This window comes from Bradysia coprophila, unplaced genomic scaffold (genome assembly GCF_014529535.1).
Source record: "Bradysia coprophila strain Holo2 unplaced genomic scaffold, BU_Bcop_v1 contig_232, whole genome shotgun sequence".
NCBI lineage: Eukaryota > Metazoa > Arthropoda > Insecta > Diptera > Sciaridae > Bradysia > Bradysia coprophila.
The window spans coordinates 5,100,540-5,121,122 of NW_023503493.1; the positions used below are offsets into that span (position 1 = coordinate 5,100,540).

The 20,583-nt window shown below is 38.4% G+C and overlaps 2 protein-coding genes and 1 long non-coding RNA gene across 7 annotated transcripts; 1 reads left to right on the forward strand and 2 right to left on the reverse strand.

Moving 5' to 3' along the window:
- Positions 1-2,582: 2,582 nt before the first annotated feature.
- On the reverse strand, positions 2,583-4,118 carry LOC119076118 (alpha-ketoglutarate-dependent sulfonate dioxygenase-like). 3 transcript variants are annotated; one of them, XM_037182785.1, is made up of 6 exons: positions 3,998-4,118; positions 3,797-3,937; positions 3,513-3,707; positions 3,023-3,264; positions 2,807-2,962; positions 2,583-2,739 (listed from the first exon to the last, which is right to left on the reverse strand). In XM_037182785.1, the coding sequence occupies exons 2-6, from the start codon at positions 3,879-3,881 to the stop codon at positions 2,593-2,595; spliced, it is 825 nt and encodes a 274-aa protein (XP_037038680.1). In that variant the 5' UTR covers positions 3,882-3,937; positions 3,998-4,118; the 3' UTR covers positions 2,583-2,592. The 3 variants fall into 3 exon arrangements, with proteins under 3 accessions (XP_037038680.1, XP_037038679.1, XP_037038681.1); XM_037182784.1 differs by having other exon boundaries at positions 3,797-3,920; positions 3,988-4,095; XM_037182786.1 differs by having other exon boundaries at positions 3,797-3,933; positions 3,988-4,082.
- Positions 4,119-8,147: 4,029 nt separating this feature from the next.
- On the forward strand, positions 8,148-11,739 carry LOC119076049 (delta-1-pyrroline-5-carboxylate dehydrogenase, mitochondrial-like). 3 transcript variants are annotated; one of them, XM_037182679.1, is made up of 8 exons: positions 8,148-8,430; positions 8,782-8,901; positions 9,423-10,071; positions 10,135-10,281; positions 10,342-10,382; positions 10,452-11,042; positions 11,106-11,224; positions 11,290-11,739. In XM_037182679.1, the coding sequence occupies exons 2-8, from the start codon at positions 8,852-8,854 to the stop codon at positions 11,403-11,405; spliced, it is 1,713 nt and encodes a 570-aa protein (XP_037038574.1). In that variant the 5' UTR covers positions 8,148-8,430; positions 8,782-8,851; the 3' UTR covers positions 11,406-11,739. The 3 variants fall into 3 exon arrangements, with proteins under 3 accessions (XP_037038574.1, XP_037038575.1, XP_037038576.1); XM_037182680.1 differs by having other exon boundaries at positions 8,207-8,426; XM_037182681.1 differs by lacking the exon at positions 8,148-8,430 and adding an exon at positions 8,531-8,702.
- Positions 11,740-17,431: 5,692 nt separating this feature from the next.
- LOC119076189 lies at positions 17,432-19,677 on the reverse strand. The gene is made up of 2 exons (XR_005087558.1): positions 19,363-19,677; positions 17,432-19,286 (listed from the first exon to the last, which is right to left on the reverse strand). It is a non-coding gene; the product is annotated as an uncharacterized LOC119076189 (long non-coding RNA).
- Positions 19,678-20,583: the final 906 nt, after the last annotated feature.

Here is a 20,583-nt window from a genome sequence, read left to right on the forward strand (position 1 = left end):
CTATAAATAAACATTTCACAGAGGAATATATGCTATTATGCAGCTCTATATGCCTGTATATAGCTCAATATAGCTGTATATAGGTATATATAGATGTCCATATATGGAATCCCTGAAACCCCTCACACTTAACACATTATTTCCATGTTAACAGAAACTCTCTAAGCATCATTTTTCCCACTTTATATCACTTTTAATAAAATCCAATATGGCCGCCGGCAGCCATTTTGTTAGGAGACCGGAAATAGTACCGACGCTTTACATTCGTTAATACGTTTCAAACAAAAAAAAATTCATGAAATTCGGTCAAAATTTACTCGAGATATTGACAAAATACTCCACGTTCACTGTACGGCCGAGTAGCCAGATAAGAGCTCACTCCAAGAGACCTAGCTCACGCTCCGGAGAACATAATTTCATAAAAAAAAAATTCCCTGATTGGTACGGTCAATACCTATCTAATAAAGCTAAAACAGACGAAATATGTTCAAATGTGGCCGACCTACAAGCAAAAACTGCTTGCCGCCCTGTGCCTGGTCCACACCAAGGGGTCTAACTCACGAGTCGGTCATCCGATTTCCATTTTTTTTTGTCGATCGGTATTGTAAATACCTTTTATTTGACGTATCACTTACAAGTTTAACGCTTAAATGTCCGGAGATATCTTCGAAAAACCGTAAAGCACTTATTGGGCCACAGCTCGGGAGGGGTCGATCCAAAATCACTCATCTTCGAACTTAGCCTGTCTTTTGACATTACCAAACGGGAAAAAAAAGAATTTTCAAAATCGGATGCGTTTTACTCAAGTTATCGTGCAGACAGACAGACGGACAGACGGACATTTTTTTTCGCGGATTTGGCATCTCTAGACAACCACAATAGGTTTCCCCTTACTCAGGGAGTCCAATTCGACGTGTTACAAACGTATGCGTAAACCTATAAGACCCCAGTACTTCGTACGGGTCTAAAAACGGTTCGCACCCAAAAAATGTATGAAAAATTAATATTTTTGAAAAAGACATATGTTTTATAATTTTTCAAGCCCAGTCGAATGGTATAACTGAAAAACTCAGGAAACGCCTATCGCGCGTATTGACATAAGAACCCAGACTATTAATGTTAGACAATTGTTTGCAAATTTTACCATATTCAAATGACAATCTCTAGTAACGACAGAAACGTCAAACAGGGGGATCAAAATTCTGTAGAATTTTTATAGTCAAATGAAATCACACTTTGAGAAGGTCACCTTAGCACTTCAATAACTAACACCACAGCTCTGCTACAAACACTGCTATTGTAAAACACTCAAATTATGAAAATCGTGCACAGACAGTTGTTTTACCATCTGATCTATTACTTCATTTGACCTGAATATTAGCAAGAGATTTTTTTACTTACCTTGATTTGAGCCAATACTCTTTCTAGCAAATTCGGTCAAATTCACGCCTTATTTCTTTGTATTCTTCAAACCCTATTCTACATTTTGACTGACTACGCTGTAATTTACATGTAAATTCCAAAGGCTACAAACCGGACGACATGGCGATTCCAATACCCTCTCTAGCAACCAAACTAGGAAAATTAAGGAAGGTGGTAAGACTGTACAGTGTATTCTGTCATTGAAAATTTTACACTTTTAAAAATAAATTAAATGAAGTATGAGCAGCGATGTCATTTTTTGTGTTGAATATATTACGTCTACTCTTACCATTTCGGTGTTCGAAAATGAATAATTTGTGATTGTGACGTATTTTTTTGTGTGTTGCTCCGTTATTTTGGTGTTCAAAAATGAAATAAACTTTAAAATTTGTCTTTTTCGCGGGACGTCGATATTGCTTTAAAAAGCGAGGCACGGCACAACTCTATTACAAAGAAAGTCAGTGTCACATTTGTCAAAATAAGGTGGTATTTTGACTGCGTCAAAACGAAGTTTGGTTGCTAGATAGGGTATTGCAATTCTCATGAGAGGTGAGTTTGTTTATATGAAATCTCTATAAGATTACGATGTTGTGTGTAATTGATAGAATTTGAGGCAGACGGTAAGGGCAAAGTGTTTGCCTATGTTCATAGATGACGAATCCGCAATAAAAATGGTGTCTGTCTTTCCGTCACGCCGTACTCAAGATAATCGATTTAAAAAAAAATCCTCGAAAGGTAGTTGACATAGTGAGGCTAAGTTCGAAGATGGGCATATTCGGGTCGGCCCATCGTGAGTTAGGTCAGCCTTAGTGTTTTTGGGAGCAATAGACTTAAGTAGAACGACAGACGCAGTAGGGTCACGTTCGCAAAAAATATACGGTTTCGTACGGAACTCAGAGTCGCAGCAAACGGTCCGACTGTTCTGTTGACTCGTTCGGAAACTTTTGATTGGTGAGACTCACATGCGCATCATTGATGGTTTGAATTCGTTGCTTCAATTGACTGATTTATTAGCTCGACTATGTCAGGTTGCTGGAGATTTTTAAATCTTCCAATCTTTTGTCCCAACAAATAAAAATAAAATTGAAAAGAATGGTTTGTGGATCGGCATACAAATGTTTTCATTTCATCAAAGAATTCAGTCGACGAAAATATAACAATTCTCCTCATTCAATCTTTATTAGGTTTATGAACGCCTTGTATAGTCGTTCTATGCAACACACGCAATCCAACTCGATCTCTAGAGTATTGAGTTTCAGGAACCGCCTCATGACCAACAGCCAAATTATCGGAAATAATAAACTCACCGGGTTGCCACTACCGGAAAAAGTTTATTTCATGAAATGAACAATGGGTTTTGAGTCAGTGGACAGTAGACACTCACCTCATGCCTGTAGATAAGCTTCTGATTTCTCACAGTTATTTCGTCGTGAATTTCTCGAAGAATCTGTTCACTTTCTTCGATGCTCAACAATTTTTCTTTCGATCCTCCATAGTTCGAGATAAAACGTTCGGTCATACCCAGATGAAGGCACATTACCTAGAATGAAGAACGAATTACATTTTGAAGAATGAAAAAGAAAATTGAATGGTTTCGTACCAGCTTCTTCGTCAATGGATGTTTATAAATCAACGGATGTATGGGCCCCGATCGGCGATCGCTCATCATCCATAATTGGTTCCATTTGGCAAATGTTTCCGTTTTCAAATTTTCGATGAACTCTGTCAATGGGAGAAATTGTGTAGCTCCGTCCGATGGGACTGACACCATGTGATACAAGGAATAGCCGAACGGTGCAGGTTGAAACGAACCATCGATATGCCATCCGGTTCTACCAACACCTAACACGAAAAGATACGCGTGTGCATGGGCGATTACATGAATTTAGTGAATCTGAAATCTGGCCGCTGCAGTGCCGGACTGGCCCTATGGGCGTTCGGGCGATTCCCGAAGGGCCTTTTGATTTTTGCATGGATAAATGACGACGAAGGGCTTTTTGAGGAGTTTCTCCATACAACGCCCGAAGGGCTTTTTTGAGCCAGTCCGGCACTGGGCCGTTGGAAATTAAAAATTTTGATAAGCATCCTACCGCGGCATCCTTCAGTCGCATCATTTGAAACTCTAAAAACGTCTGGATGGGGTGATTTCTCGTGTTTGTAAAATGTTGATTCCAAGTCTCCAAACCATCTACTGATTTCCACATGTCTGGCACCGTCGATGATACCTTGGCCCGTAAACAACAATATTCTGTGGGAAGTAACGTCTTTTCTTATTTGTTCGATCACTGAAAACAGCAAAAAATGCAATTGAACAAAATGAGCGTAATGACGAGTTCAACATGATGTTCTTTGTTAGTATTCAAAAACGTAATACCTTCAGGTCTGTTCTCAGTTTGTAAATTGATACCGACGACCTCACAGCCAATTTGCCTGGGTATGAGCTCATAGAGCTTTGACATGGTTCGAAAGGTAACTTTCCTTGCGGAGCGGACTATCAACTTTCGAAGAAATCTAAATGTGATGATTCACCGTGGATGAATGCAATAATTCGAAAGATCATTTTACCTGATTTTTGCATCTAATGTAACTGCCAGAGGATTTCACTAAAGTAAACAAAATTTTCTGCAAACACAACATGAAATGATTCAAAAACTAATTTATTGTGACATCAGGTGTCAGTCGCGCGGTAAATATAAAAAAAGAAGAAGAACTTGACATTGTCAGCCCAACACAATTTCCTAATAAACGAATTGTAAGCCCAAAAACAGCTTGTAGTCCAGGTACTTATGTAATTCCGTGCGCCTTAAGTTCTTTAAAGTTTTTCTTTGTTCCATGTTGTTTGCCACAAAAAGTTGTGGAACAAATTTTTTTCCCGGAAAATGGAAAATCGTTTTTCCGGCCGGAAAAGTCATTCGTATGAAAACCTTCACAGTCAAATATCTCCGAAAATAAAATATTTTTTTGAAAAATGTCTTCTGTTCTGATTAGTATGGCTCATTTGATGGAAGAATATTTTTTTTAGAGTAGTCGGAATGGAGTCGGTATTAGGGTTCTCCCAAAAAGTGTCCTGGAAAATTCATCAACTTTGAAGCCATTATTCCTGACCATTTACATTTTTTTCTTCATAAAAGTTGTGTCATTCGAAAGCTACATTCAATTATTTCTCATTTCAGCCGGTTGGCCATGATCCATGTTCAGGAGCCTGAGATAGGAGGAAGATGGCGGAATGTAACAGTCTCACGTTTTGTTCGTGCTAAAATTTTATTCGATTTTGACCGCTTTTTGATCGTTTTTAATGTCTTTTCTATTTGAACTTATTGAAGAAGGTGTTTTCAACGAAATATTATCGCTAAAGTGTTCGAAAGTGTTGATTCGGCGTTGTAAATGATCGAGAAATAAGCTTCAATGGACCAGTAAAATATTGCCTGTATGTGTATGAGTAACAACAGCTGCTATTGTCATTGCCATTTATCAACAGGCAGAACGTGTTCTATTTGATATTATTTACACATTGCCAAGAGATCGAGAAAATGAACAATTGTACGGTGTGTGATGATAATTTCCGAAACGACAATCCGAATAAGGTCATTTGTGATGGAAATTGTCGTCAATCGTTTCATGCCGAATGTGTCAACTTCAGTAAGAACGCGCTTTTGTGCTATAGAGAAATGCCAAATTTCCAATGGTTCTGTGATGGCTGCATCATGCAAACACGCTCGTCCAACGTTTCAAATCGCCCGTTCAATAAAGTCAATTCGACCGTGATTATTCCAACCTCATCGCCATCCTACGTCCGACGACCGTTCATTGCTTCCAAACGTAAACAAAGTCGAAATCCGTTTCCGAATGCAATATCTAAAATCAGTTCCACGTCTCGAAGTTCTGTGCTGTTGGTCTGCAAATCTCCAATCGTAAACGGCGTCAATGATAACGTCAATGTTTCGAGAAGTCCTCCATCGAAGAATGAAATACCGCTCACGACCGAATCAATCAACTCTCATGCTGAAAATGGACCACACTCATTCACCACGACTGAAATCAGTCAAGACGGTGTCGCTAAGCACAAGCCGAAAAATAACTCTGCAGATTTTAAAGAAATGACAGAAACGTCGTCGGACCTGAATTCAACGTCAATGGCCGAGAATGGATCCGCTAACGTCAAAAATTCGCCAATTAAACCGTCGAGCAGTTCAAGCGTTCACTCGCAAACGATTACATCGCCGTTCAAGACCCGGAAGGATGCTTATGTATCCAAATTTGATCCGTCAGTCACCGAAGAAGATGTAGTCGATTATCTACTGGAGAAGAACGTAATATCGTCGCCTAAGGATGTTTCGTGCAAGATGCTTGTTTCACCTAATGGATCGCTGACATTTCTTAGTTTCGTATCGTTTAGAATGACAGTCAGCTCAGAGGTGTTTGAAAAACTTATCAGTGATGAATTGTGGCCAGACGGAGTCGCCGCTAGAGAATTTGTGAAGCGCTAAAGGATTTTTCATGTTTTTTAGGTTTTCGTCGAGTAGGAAACCGTTCGTAAATTTGCTTTAATTGAATTTCATTGTTGAAGCTGATTGTACCTGATTGATGTTGTAAATGGAACTTTATTCAGCCAGTATTGGCGGTGTTATCAAATCAAATTCAAATTGAAAATGGCCGGAAAAGCCATTCGTAAGAAAACCTTCACAGTCGAATATCTCCGAAAATAAAATATTTTTTTGAAAAATGTCTTCTGTGCTGATTAGTACCAATATTTGATGGAAGAATATTTTTTTTAGAGTAGTCGGAATGGAATCGGTATTAGGGTTCTCCCAAAAAGTGTCCTGGAAAATTCATCAACTTTGAAGCCATTATTCCTGACCATTTACATTTTTTTCTTCATAAAAGTTGTGTCATTCGAAAGCTACATTCAATTATTTCTCATTTCAGCCGGTCGGCCATGATCCATGTTCAAGAGCCTGAGGTATGGTCTGGGAAAGTCATGTATGTCCCTTTAAGGATTTTTTAAGTTTTTCCTAGATCAATAAACCATACGTGGCAATAATTTAGGATACTAATTCCAGTGTTTCTGGCACATACATTTCGTCATTACTTCCCCTCTCCATGATTTCGGTTCAAGTATTATGGAAAGTTCCATATTTGGGATGTTGTTGATAATTTTAACTATAAAAAGTTTAATTTACTTTTATGAAAGCATTTTCGTGTGACATATCTATTTTATAACTGTTTTCGTGACTGTGTATGGAGTTGACCATCCAAAATAATGTCGAATCTTAACGTTTCTAGCACTTCTTTGTTCTAGACACTAGACATTTCATTGAGTCTTGGCAATTTTTTCGGCTAACATTTGGGCTGTTAACAATTTTGAAGTCACCAGAAGTAAGTTCTATGTAAGACATGTAAGATATTTGCCTCGTATCTCCTGGACAATACCTATCCAATGAGTCTACACACATGTGTGTCCATAGCCCGTAGCGGCAGCAATCCTCGGACAAAAAACAAAATTTTTCGACTTTAGGTGGAAGTTCACCAGCCAATAAAAGAATATTAAAATTAAACGACTGCGGCTTTCGACTATTTGGGCCAAGTGCTATCTAGGCATGTAAAGAAAGAGTCGCTAAAACACAACTCCGACGGAGCCTGGTCCACTTTCAAAAAAATCCCTCTACACTATTCAAATGGCAATCTCTAGTTGCGACAGAAAAGTCAAACAGGAGGCTCTATAGAATTTCTAAAAAGCCAAAGGAGATCACACTTTGAGAAGATCGCTTTAACCACAGCACTGCTAGCAGAGCTGTGCTTTAACACTTTTTATCTCCTGCAAGCTGATATTTCATACATTACGCGTTTCTGCATATAAACACAAACACATACATAACCACAGCCTATACGATTGGATAATTCACACATAACCCACCTAGGGTAAATTTACTTTCCATCTACATATTTGAAAAAAAAAAAAATTGCCGAACGGCGGAAGCGAACACGGGACCAACAGCATATCAACCAAACATGCTGACCACTACGCCAACAAATCACATAACGCGATGCAATTGGTGTCGGTAGTGGTTCGTTAGTCACTTCTACATCGATCAAATAATCAGAGTAACTAGTCGGAATGATGTGATTTGAACGAAATGTTGAGGTGGAAAGTATATGTGTGTGAGTAAGTAAATAAAGGATTCTCTGTATGATGTTTTTTTTTGTTGTGAATGCGTTTTAAAACAACATGCTTAATTAATTAATTTTAAATCCAAATTTTTGTGGTTATTTCGCTAATGTATGAAATATCAGCTTCTCGAATCACTTCTTATGTACAATTGTATATACACTCGCTGGCGCTCGTTATATACAATTGTACATACGAAGTTATTCTCGAAATATACACCAAGGTAGAAAATGTACTATTACACACTGTAAGCATATGCATATCATAATTGCTTTACTATCGGATCTATTACTTCAATTGATCTAAATATTTTGAAAAGATTAATTAAAAATCTTTTACTTCATTTGTTTTGAACATGATTTTTTGGTATATAAGACTGCATTAGTTAGAGGTTGTCGTTTATAGCTGAAGTCGTTATCGATAGCAGATGAGTTCATATTAACTTGAGAGATCATCCAATCGTTTTTCCAATGTTGTCGATAACATATGAGATGAGATGAGATAAATTAAATGCTCTGCACATATCACAGAGAGTTGATGGATACAAAATTAATTTTTTCTCTTCCACACAACGACGTGAGTGTGTGTTCTCTCTCCCGACCTGTCACTGAATGTTGTTACATAAGAACATAATTTTTCAAACAATTCCACTAACATTGTACGGTCCGGACTGTATCATTCATATACGTGCAGTGTGTGTGTCGTGTGCTTGAATTCAATTTTTATTGCGTGAAATTACTTTTTAATGTTTTGCATTGATCATCCGACCCACTAACCGAATAACAATTCCATTGACATAAGCACAAGTAACACCGTCAACCGTTCGCCGTTGTGAGAAGAAGGTAAAATTTTCCGCAAACAATAAAAATTGCGTGAGTGAGTAACTGGGCATTGTGTAACGACTTACACTGAGAAAAGGATTTTTGGCCAACAGATCGTGCTCGATCATCTGTGCTAAACATAAACAACCGAAAAGTTGTCAAAAAGTCATTCTATTTCGGTCGAGATTTTTGTTTCGAGTGTGTCTCCCCACCGCTTGATTCTCATTCACTCATTGGACCACTTAATTTTGATTGAAGAAAATCGATAGAACGTTGTTGTTGTCTGACATAGAGTGTGTGTTTGCCAGTGGAAAAATCCATTCACCGTTTGCGTTTGCGAATAAAATTTGTTTTCATTTTTCACGTCAACAGAATCCGCTGTGTACCGAATAAATTGCAAAAAAAATTCCCTGGCAGTCGTTAGCAGTGCAGTACACACACAATGTTTCTTGCAAGTCGATACGCTTTATCACCCGCTACTAGTCTTCTCCGGTAAGTGATTTGTCTTTTGCATAATTTGGTGAGTGTTGTATGCGAGTGAATGTACAGTAAGTTGCTGCGTCGGTTTTGTCTAGTTCGTGGTTTCGCTAATTGTTGTGTCCGAAGTGTCGATGGTCTATTTCGGTAGACAATAACAAGTTTCTTCAATTTGGTAAGTACAAGCAGTTGATGTGGTGGTAGTGGTGCTGTGCATGCATATACACAGCAGAATACAAAACGTTTCGGTCGGCCGTTTCACATACAAAATAGAAATTGACTCGACTCGTGAACAGGCAATTAATACCGCATGAACCAATACGACTGCATCAGTTCAGTGTACGCAGTTCAACAAATTTGATACACAAACTTGAGACACTAAATTATTTGAAGGTCGTCGCACGGACCGGTAATTACGCTGTTAAAACTTGTGAATGACAAATCTCGTTCTGTCAGGGACTGATTGATTGTACATTCTCTCCGTCCTAGTCCAACTGGATTCCATTGAGACGAACTCATTTTTCTTTTGCTTTTAGGGCCGCTGAACGATCAATTAGTACTGTGGTGCCGGATCTAAATCTGCCCGATTTAACGTTAGTCAACGAACCAGTCCTCGGCTATGCAAAAGGTTCGAAAGAACGAGCTGAACTCGAGGCTGCACTAAAGAAAACGGCCGACAAATGCGAAGACATTCCGATTGTCATTGGTGACGAGGAGATTCGCACCAACGATGTCAGGTGTCAGGTGATGCCACACGATCATGCCAAAAATGTGGCCGCATTTTACTACGCCGACAAGAAACTGATCCAGAAAGCCATCAATACGGCCGTGGACGCCCAAAAGAAATGGGATCGCACAACGCTGGAGGAACGGTTGCGCATCTGGAATCGAGCTGCAGATTTGATGGCCGGTCAGTATCGACAGACATTGAATGCGGCCACCATGTTGGGCCAATCAAAGACTGTGATACAGGCGGAAATTGACTCGGCTGCCGAGCTGATCGATTTTATTCGAATGAACGCGTACTACCTGAAGGAGAATGCCAAGTACAAGCCGATTAGCGAACAGATCAAGGTGACCAAGAATTCGATGCGATACCGTGGCATTGATGGATTCATTGCCGCAGTCAGTCCATTCAATTTTACCGCAATCGGTGGCAATTTGGCCTACACTCCGGCACTGATGGTAAGTCCTTTGAGAGTGTCCCATTTCTGAGTTTCACAAAATTTTGATTTCTGCTCGGTGTAGGGCAACGCCGTTTTGTGGAAACCTTCCGACACAGCAATGCTTTCCAATTGGATCATTTTCAAGGTGATGAGAGAGGCTGGTGTTCCGCCAGGTGTTGTCAATTTCGTTCCTGCTGACGGTCCCGTATTCGGTGACACAATTGTGCAGGTAGAAAATTGGTCTGTTCGTGCACGAACGTTCCGAACTAACAATTTTTCGTTCCTTTAGTCGCCCCATTTGGCAGGCATCAACTTCACCGGCTCTGTTCCGTAAGTAAATTTTGGGCGAATGTCGGTTGTTGTCCTGTAGTCTAACGAGACTTTCTGTTTTGAACGCAGAACTTTCAATCGACTGTGGCGTCAGGTTGGCGAGAACATCTCGTCGTACAAAAACTTCCCTCGACTCATCGGCGAATGCGGTGGCAAGAACTATCACTTTGTGCATCCATCGGCCGATGTACAGAGCGTTGCAACCGGAACAATCCGAGCAGCATTCGAATTTTGCGGTCAAAAGTGTTCCGCTTGTTCGCGAGCCTACATTCCCGAATCTATGTGGCCGAAATTGAAGCCCGAACTGTTGCGTCTACGTGACTCGCTGAAAATTGGCGACGTAACCGACTTCTCGACATTCACATCGGCCGTCATCGACGACAAGGCATTCAAACGCATCAAATCGTACATCGACCATGCCAAGAGCTCGAAATCTCTGGAAATTATCGGAGGCGGAAAATGCGACGACAGCAAGGGATATTTCATTGAGCCGACCATTGTGTTGACCACCGATCCGACCGACAAAATTATGACCGAAGAGATATTCGGTCCCGTATTGGCTGTGTATGTGTACAAGGATGCCGATGTGAAGAAAACCATGGAATTGGTCGGAAGCAGCACGGCATTTGCACTGACCGGAGCTGTGTTCGCACAGGATCAGTGAGTTTGATTCAGATATATTTCGCATGGCGGAACCAATGCTCACATTTGACCTCCTTACAGAAAGTTCCTCGAGTATGCGCTGGAGGAATTCCGAATGACTGCCGGCAATTTCTACGTGAATGACAAGTCGACTGGTTCGGTGGTGGGACAACAACCATTTGGCGGCGGTCGTATGTCTGGTACGTTTATTTACTGAGTAAAACGTTCATCGAGCGAATTCATAAAATGGAATTCGATTTCGCAGGTACAAACGACAAGGCTGGCGGACCACACTACTGTTTGCGATGGTCGTCTCCGCAGTCCATTAAGGAGACGTTCGTGCCCTTACGTGATGTTGCTTACCCATATATGGGTAACTAAGGACGAGTCGACGAAAGACAATTCTTTTTCCTTTCTGTGCTGCTGAGCCAATGCAATTGGCTAGCAAATGGCAATTCATCCGTTGCTTTTACGTTGTATCGATAGACATTAATTTTAACTGCTTATGTGAGCACAGCTGCACAGGTTGCAAGTATTTTTTTTTGTTGTTGTTGTAATTCAGGTAATTTTAAGAATTTTTATTTTCTCTGATGTCGTTTGCTGTGTCGGGAGTATATTCTACGGCGGCGAACGATTTCTCCACTCAGTTTTACTGTTAGCATCGTTCGACGAGCGAGACATCCGAATCTCATGTTCTATGAACAAATTACAAAGAAATTGCTCGACGACGAATAGAATCTCATGATAACCTGCCAACCTATCTACCTAACCTACCTATACTTAATCACTTAGAGAGCCAATTATGGCATTTTATGTTAGCCAACGGATCCATCCAAGAACGGAAAGTATTTCCCCTTTTGATTTTAGTTTTACTTTTGAAATTTGTTCCTTTTTGCGCGGTTTGATTGAAAATCAACTGCACCGACAGAGACGGGTCGTAAGATTTTTATTTTTTTTTTTAGTTTTTATTCTTTGTTGTTTATGCATTTAAAGCGAAAAATTTTATTATTTTGATGGAAGTGAAGTGGAAGTAGCAACACCGCGCGACGTTAATTTTATATTTTAAGGAAGTGAATCTCACTTATATGTAATGAGACAGCGGGTCTCAAGGATGAAATATCAATTGATGAAACAAATATATCTCTGACGTTGAAGACAAAAGACAAGACAATATTTATGTGAACCAGACGAGAGTCGATGATCTAACCGAAATGGAAATTTGAAACCATTTTCATGTCATCCTAAATAAACTTAAACTTAAACAATAAAACAAAACAAAAAACGGTGTGTTGACGGACATTAAATAATGTTGTTGTTGCTGTTGTTGAAAATTTTCTCAGTGTTTTTACTCATAAACTATAGTAAGGAAAACAAAACTTACAAAAATAAGCAAAACCAATAAAATATTTTTCATTTGTTCGTTTCATTGTAGACAATAAGTTTCTTTTGTTTTTAAAATTAAGAAAAGAAACGAAATAAATTAGGCAGAAGAGAAAAAAAAGCAAGAAAAACCAATTGCCTTTTCCTATTTTGGTTATACCCAGCACTTCCATCACTCGAAAGAAATCTTGTACTGCACTAGAGGTCGTTTATCAACCTAAGGCCAGGGTCGAACGAAAGGAATTGTTGGACGCCAAAAATGAAAACGAGGAATTGAACGCCGCTGTGGCAGATTAAGGATTTTAGCGCAAATTTAAGAGATGATGATATTTTCGACCGAAAAAATGATATTTTCGAACGTTGGTTGGGAAAACCTCCTAAAATCTCTTAGCATTATAATCCAACTAAACGTCTTTTTCGCAGATCTAGATGGTTTGCCTCTCTATTTTTCCCAATTCATCCTTCACCAATGACTTCTGTCGACATACCTTCGGCATAATCTTGCAGGTACAGAGTTGTCATACTTTATAGTTACTGAATTGAATTTGATAAAAGCATTTACGATCGAAAACCAACGCACTTTCGGTGTGTTTGGGACTAAGCCTGCCTTGCCCGTTTCACTTCTATATACTCATTAAAGAGTATAACCTAAAGTTAATCATAGTTTGCCGATCCATGAAGCAATCGTCTTCTTCTCGTTTTTTCTACCTCTTAACACATTCATTCCTGAACCCAATACCACATCTGTATATAGAAATACAGTTAAAACAATGCTCTGATCTGATACATCTCGCAACGAGAATGGACTTTTTTACCTGTCGTCTTAAGAAAGAAAGTAAGAAAAGAAATTTCGTCGATTGATCCACCGTTAACTCAGAGTCTCAGCGTCAGTCTTTCACCATATTCAAGACATCAACCGAGCTAAACAGAACAATAAAAACCACGGCAGAAGGGCCATGGCGCAAGAGCGAATTAAACAAAAACAAAAAGTCGTCCGAGTCTCGTTTATCCCTAGAGTACCTAGAGACACCGTTTCGTTCCGTTAAATTCAATAACTTCGGAGTTCATCTTTACAATTCCCGTGAAATGTAAGTAAAGTGAAGACAAACACATTGGGGAACTCATGACGACAATGTGTGTTAGTTTTTCAATTTATATGCGTTCTACGGTAAGGTGGAAAACTGTCAGTCAAAGTAAAACGCACGACTAGAAAAACACAAAGTCAGTAAACTTAACCAATCGTTTGCGAACCATTACTCAACAAAATACTATAAAATATGATAAAGCATAAGGATCTGACCTTGACCATACATCCTCTCGTTCATACATCATCCGGTACCTAATTCACTTCATATCACTTTCACCTCAACTCTCACAACAAGAACACAAAAGCATTCACACTAAAACAAAAGAAAAAGAAACAATGACACTAGCAGCACAATTAAACAAAAGGTCACTAAATCGCGAACAAACAAAAGTTCACTAAATCGCGAAGATTCAAACACTCCCAGTGCGGAATTTTCGTCAGAGGCGCCGACTTTAAATTCGTTCATGGGGGGCTCATGGGGGGCAAAGAGCACAAAATGATAAAAAATGGTTGAAAACCCTAGGAATTTAAAGAATTTTTGCATTGTCATGGGGGGCAATCGCCCCCCTCGCCCCCTATACTCGGCGCCACTGATTTTCGTAATCATGTTTGTTTTCTTTGTAAGTATCGTGCAGACTGGAGAGCCGCCCAAAACGACCCGCCGCCGCCGCCAGAGGTTTAGGTCGGCTAACTCGGCGGCTGGTGTATATTTTATCCATAAAAGACAAAAAGATGACACAAACCAACAAAATTAAATTCATTTTTTGGGACAATACAGTCACTTGAGAATGTACCCGTACTTTTAATGTCCCTTGCGATGCCTATCTTTTAGATATTTTCGTTTGATTTTCGTTATTTTTTTATTTTTTCTTCAAAACGACATTCAAAGAAAAATTGAGAAATTTAAGAAATTCGTAAAAATTGCGAAAATTCGATTCGTAGAAGATGTGAAACTTCATGAAAAGCGCAAAAATTCGTTAAAAGCGCGAAAACTTGTGAACAGAGCGAAGATTCGTGAAAAGGATGAAAATTCGTAAAAAAAATCGCAAAAATCGTGAAAATTACAAAAATTTGTCATCAAGCCGCCGCCAGCCGACCTTTTGGTCGGCGGCTAGGCCGAGTCGCCGCCTGAACTTTTTTAACGGCTAAGCCGTACCTATTCGCCGCCGCCACCTCTTTTTTGGACGGCTAGACGCCGCCGGCGTTTATTTTTCGGCTCTCCACTCTGGTATCGTGACCTAAATGGTAAAGTCTGAAAATTTATCGTGTATTACCCATCTTTCACGTGGAATAGGGTATGTGGTGATGCCCATCCTTCAATTAGAACAAAGCGTGTAGCAGTGTTACCCATGACGTTTGGGATTACTGAAAAATTAACCTAAAATTGTAACGTAAAAAAAGCCTCTGAATTTGTTTCAGTTTCAACGCTAACGCACGGTTAGCACCGAAGCTGACTTTGACATCACTCAAACTGAACCGATTAGTAGGGCTCACTAGCTGCATTTTGGTGCATTTTGGTGGTATTAAAGCATGAATTTTTTACCATTGATAAATATACATTTGGGAAATCAAAAACGATTAGGAGACTTTGAAAAAGTGACATCTAGCGCCATCTACATCCGGTTGAAGTTTTCGATGCAGAGGTAACTTTGATGAATTTCTGTGTAGCGGGAATCGAAGCTACGCAGGTGATATTGGTCTCAAACGAAAGCTGAGGGTTCAAAGCTTTTTTTAGTGCAAAAAAATTTCACGAATTTTCCGATTTTCCCGCAGTTTTTCCGAATTTTCTTAAAAATGATATTTTAAAACTGAGGTGAAAGTTAAGTAATTTTTAAAATTGATTCAAAAAAGTTTTTTTTTCTTCGCTATTATCGTTGCACATTCAGTTTCCAAACTTTTAACGATGAAAAAGTTTTTGGATGTTCCGCAGCAGTGGTAAATAGTTTCAGTTTTCATCGAAAATTTGAACCCTTTTGCATGGCGAATTTTTTTCTGCGATTTTTTTTTTCGTAAATTTAATGAGACTAGTACTGGGACTGCTAGGCATGATCTAAAAACAAAATAAAACCAGTTTTTAGATTTTTTAAAAAGTATTAAGTTTCCGAAATCTGCTGAAATCTGTAAATTTTCCTCCTTCGGCGAACTTTGACAGACTCTAAAAAATCCATAAACGCCGCAAGCAGCACAAAAATACTTTAAACGCTTAGCTTGGACCCTCAGCTTTCAAACGATACCAAACACTTCACAACCGGATCAAAGGATGTATGACCTGTGATGTGAGATATGTAGTTGGACCCAATTCCATGCAAATTTCGAAATATATGAGAGGTAAGTGGAAAAGCCGCAAAAATCATTTTTAAAGGGATATTGATTAGAAAACGGAAGTTGTCAAAAGCTGACACCCAAAATAATTAAAATCGTTTCCGTTTTCCCATATATTTCGAAATTTGCTTGAAATCGCGTCCAACCACATATCTCACATCGCAGGTCATACATCCTTCGATCCGGTTGTGAAGTGTTTGGTATCGTTTGAAAGCTGAGGGTCCCAGTTAAGCGTTTAAAGTATTTTTGTGCTGTTTGAAACGTTTATGGATTTTTTAGGGTCTGTCAAAGTTCGCCGAAGGAGGAAAATTTACAGATTTTAGCAGATTTCGGAAACTTAATATTTTTTTAAAAATCTAAAAACTGGTTTTATTTTGTTTTTAGATCATGCCTAGCAGTCCCAGTACTAGTCTCATTAAATTTACGAAAAAAAAATTCGCAGAAAAAAATTCGCCATGCAAAAGGGTTCAAATTTTCGATGAAAACTGAAACTAGTTACCACTGTTGCGGAACATCCAAAAACTTTTTCATCGTTAAAAGTTTGGAAACTGAATGTGCAACGATAATAGCGAAGAAAAAAAAATCTTTTTTGAATCAATTTTAAAAATTACTTAACTTTCACCTCAGTTTTAAAATATCATTTTTAAGAAAATTCGGAAAAACTGCGGGAAAATCGGAAAATTCGTGAAATTGAAAAAAAAATTGTTCGTTGAAGCTTCAAAGTGAGGTTGTGTTGCCTTCTCTGTGGATGACGATTGACATTTTGAACAGCGTTGGAAGAAACCTATTGAACACAAACGAACAGTAGATTGTTGGTTCTTTTTTGGAACCTTTTAGTTCGCCAATTGTTAGGGCAATTCACGCCGTATGCTGCTGGGTAATTAATTAATTTGGATTCGGAAACAATTTTTTGATAAAATGAAACTCACTCACAACTGTGCTTTTTAGCAACACGCTTCGGTAACTGCTTCGACTCAAAGCCTTTGAGACATATCTAGCTTTCGGCTCATATATACAAAATGCAAACTCCGCACTTGTCGAAGTGAATATTGCTGGGCAACAATATTGTAGAGCATTATCTAAACATACGATGAAGAAACACCTAAATAAACATTAAAACGAATCGTTTTTGTTTTAGATTTTTACAACTTTCATTTTATTAAAAATGTAATTATTTATTGTTTAACGATTAAAACAAAGTCAAATTAATTTGTTTCAATTGAATTGCAACACACTCCTCTCCGTTCTTCATTAATTTAATCAATTGCGGTCAATTTTTGTGTTTCCTTGTTTGTGTTTCGAAAGAGTTGTTGTCACATTCAAATTCTGGTTTTCCATTTTCCATTCTTTCTAAACTAAATTTATCATCTAAAACGAATTGAAATTAGATTTTTCTTCAATTTTCATTTGTTTTTCAAAAATTTATTCCCTTTGATGACTATCTACACTAATGGTTAAATATTGAATTCAAGAAATTAAATGCCGCCAATTTTTCACCCAATTTCATTTTTCCAAATTTTAATTTTTTTCTTTTCTCTTCTCGGTTGATATTTTCTCTTTCTCTCATTAATTACTCACAAAATTGATGATCCTATATTTTAGGTACTGATTTGCTTTAATACAAAAATGACTTAGTTTAACAGGAATGCTTTCCGTTTCTCCTCTCTTTTTACTGTTTTTTATTTTTAATAAAGTGCCAACCATTCGTGGGTGTTTCTAAGCCACTTCATTAAACATTTTTTTTTTTCAATTTTAAATTAGGTATAGCTCACTTCGCGGAACTGTCAACTTCTAAGACACTTGGGAACTCGTTCAGGAACTAAAAATTCGTTACCCAAAGTGAAGATTTTGACATATTTTAGAAAGAATATTATGAAAGAAGTGTCAAAATCCTCACCAGTGAAACTTAACGAAGAGTTTCTGAACGAGCTCTGGGGCACGTACAGCTATTGTTTTTCGTTAGGTGAGAACTGTCACAGTTCACTATCCATCTCTATCAATGTCTGCAATATGGCTGGCCTTGTTAAAACTGTAAAAAATTAACTAGGGAATGTTAGAGTCCCTCTAGTAATGCCCGGTGAAGTTCACTGTGAAAATTTTGACAGGTCTACCCATATTAGTTCGTTCATGAACTAAAAATTCGTTACCCAAAGTGAAGATTTTGACATATTTTAGATGAAAGAAGTGTCAAAATCCTCACCAGTGAAACTTAACGAAGAGTTTCTGAACGAGCTCTTATATGGGTAGACTTGTCAAAATACACTGGTTAAACTTAACGAAGAATTACTGTACGAGCTCTTAGCGAATAATAGATCATCTTCAAGGCTGTTTGAAATGCCATCCACGTTTAAAGAATCTCATACAAATAAATGAATGAACGAAACATTTGACGAAACTTAAGTGATGTTATGTCTAAAAGTTCCGTATCTTGAAGATGATCTGCTGCTGTACGTGCACTTGGTTCTTTAACAAGAAAATAAAACTTGACGAAAATTTTGTGCTTTTTCGTTAAGTTGGATTTTTCTTTTAAACATACCAAGTGTCACAGAACGAGAGAGTTCCGCGAAGTGACCTATAGGATCCTAATCAGTTCACAAGTTTTTATTAATTTTATTAAATTTTATCTACAAATTTTGAAGGACTTTCCTTTTGTTTCGGTTTTTTTTCTGTTGTTGCAATCAACTGTCAAAATTAACTTTGTTCGCAACGAATTTTTATAAATAATTTCATTCTTTTACTTCTCGTTTATTTTGCCTAAGATTACAATTTCTCAGAATTTACTCTTTCTTCTTCTTCATCCTCTTTGTTTTTCATTTTTTTTTAAGTTAAATCTTTTCACAGGTCTGCAATTTGTTCTTTTAAATTTAAATTTTCTTTTTTTTACAGTTTATATACTTGGAAGGATTTTCATATTTTTTTGAAATTTTTTATTTAAATAATTCTGAGAAGACAATGGACGACAATGATATGAATTGCCAGAGCCAACGCACTTCAAGCATGAGTGAACAGAACATAGTGGTCAGCTGCAGAAATTACTCTATTTTACATGAAAATGTTTAAGGTTTACGTCCAGTTTCAGTACTCTATTTAAAGTACCACTCGTGCTCGAAGTGCGTTGCCATAGCGGATTTCTGTGTAGGACAGGTCGAACGGATGAATCAATTGTCGATTTTATAGTGGTCGCTTGGAACTAATGCCTTCCTTTCATTCTTGTAATTCAGTAGGGTCAGTGTACCAGTCTCCGGCCTATTGTTAATTCATTGATAATTTTGATAGTTTGATGAGAATCTGTTACACAGATAGGTAACATGAAAGGTGAACAGAGCTTTTCGGTGATACCATTGCTGTGGTAATGTACTGAATGTACTGTCTTTCTATAATGAAAAGTTGGTTTGTCTCTCAGCCGAGACGAAAAGTGCTAGAGACTGTGAAAACTGGGCACATTGAGGAAAAGTTAGGACGACAGAGAGATGCTAAGATAACGGCTGGGACGTCGAAACGGCGTCCCAGCCGTCATATTAGCATCTCTCTGTAGGACGAACGTGCGACATTTTTTTCACTTTCATGCGTTATTTGACGCGTGCAATTTCTTTGCTTGTTTACGTCGTGGATGCATTCTTTAAACGGAGAATTATCTGACGCGTGACAATATTTTTGAGGCGCGAAACTATTTAAATATTTTGTCATTAAAGTAATCCGGAGTGGGCTACTCCACTGGTGAACGGTGAATAAATGCCAAGGAACGGTCCTACTCCGAAAAAGACGTGAAGACTTTTATGGACCCTAGTTTTTTAAGGCTCGGAACGGGTCGGGTTCGGTCAGACCGGAACCCGAACTTGATTTAACCCGAACCTGAAAAATTATTTCGGGTTCAACCCGAACTTGACCCGAACTTGAATTTTCGATTTCGGGTTTAACCCGAAGCTGACCTGAACCCGAAATTGTTCAACCCGAATTTGACCTGAACCTGAATTTTCAATTTCGAGTTCGACCCGAACCTGAACTGAACCCGAAATTGTAAATTTAATCAGGTCGGGTTCGGGTAACCCGAAATTTTTGACTTTTTTTAGTGTAATAAACGCTCAAAATTTCGGGCTACCCGAACCCGACCTGATTAAATTTACAATTTCGGGTTCAGTTCAGGTTCGGGTCGAACTCGAAATTGAAAATTCAGGTTCAGGTAAAATTCGGGTTGAACAATTTCGGGTTCAGGTCAGGTTCGGGTTAAACCCGAAATCGAAAATTCATGTTCGAGTCAAGTTCGGGTTGAACCCGAAATAATTTTTCAGGTTCGGGTCATGAATCCGGTTCAGGTCAACCTGAACTAAAACAGGTCAACCCGAACCCGTTCCGAGCCTTATTTATATCGACGGAACGACGTCTCAAGAACATCTTTTTGATTAATTGCATGACATGTTCCACGATGTTCCACCAAAGAAAAGGGCATTTTCTGTTCAGATATTAAATATTGGCTCGTTGAAATGTTGCCTCGCTTAAAATTTAACTAAGACAAAAGTCCGAGGACTTCACAACGGTCATACGAATCAGGTCAGACTTTTCATTTAAAAAAAAATTATTCCGTTGCTGACGTTAAACCTTTAAGTCAAGAGGTACCAACTGTTATACCAATCATTCACAAAAATCACAAACATTTGATCGACCGATTGTACACACAATTTCCACGAAAACGCCATACGGCAGACAACATTGTCGTACACTGCTTCGCACAAAACTAAGCCAAAAAGAAAAATTGTTTTTTTTTTGTCATTC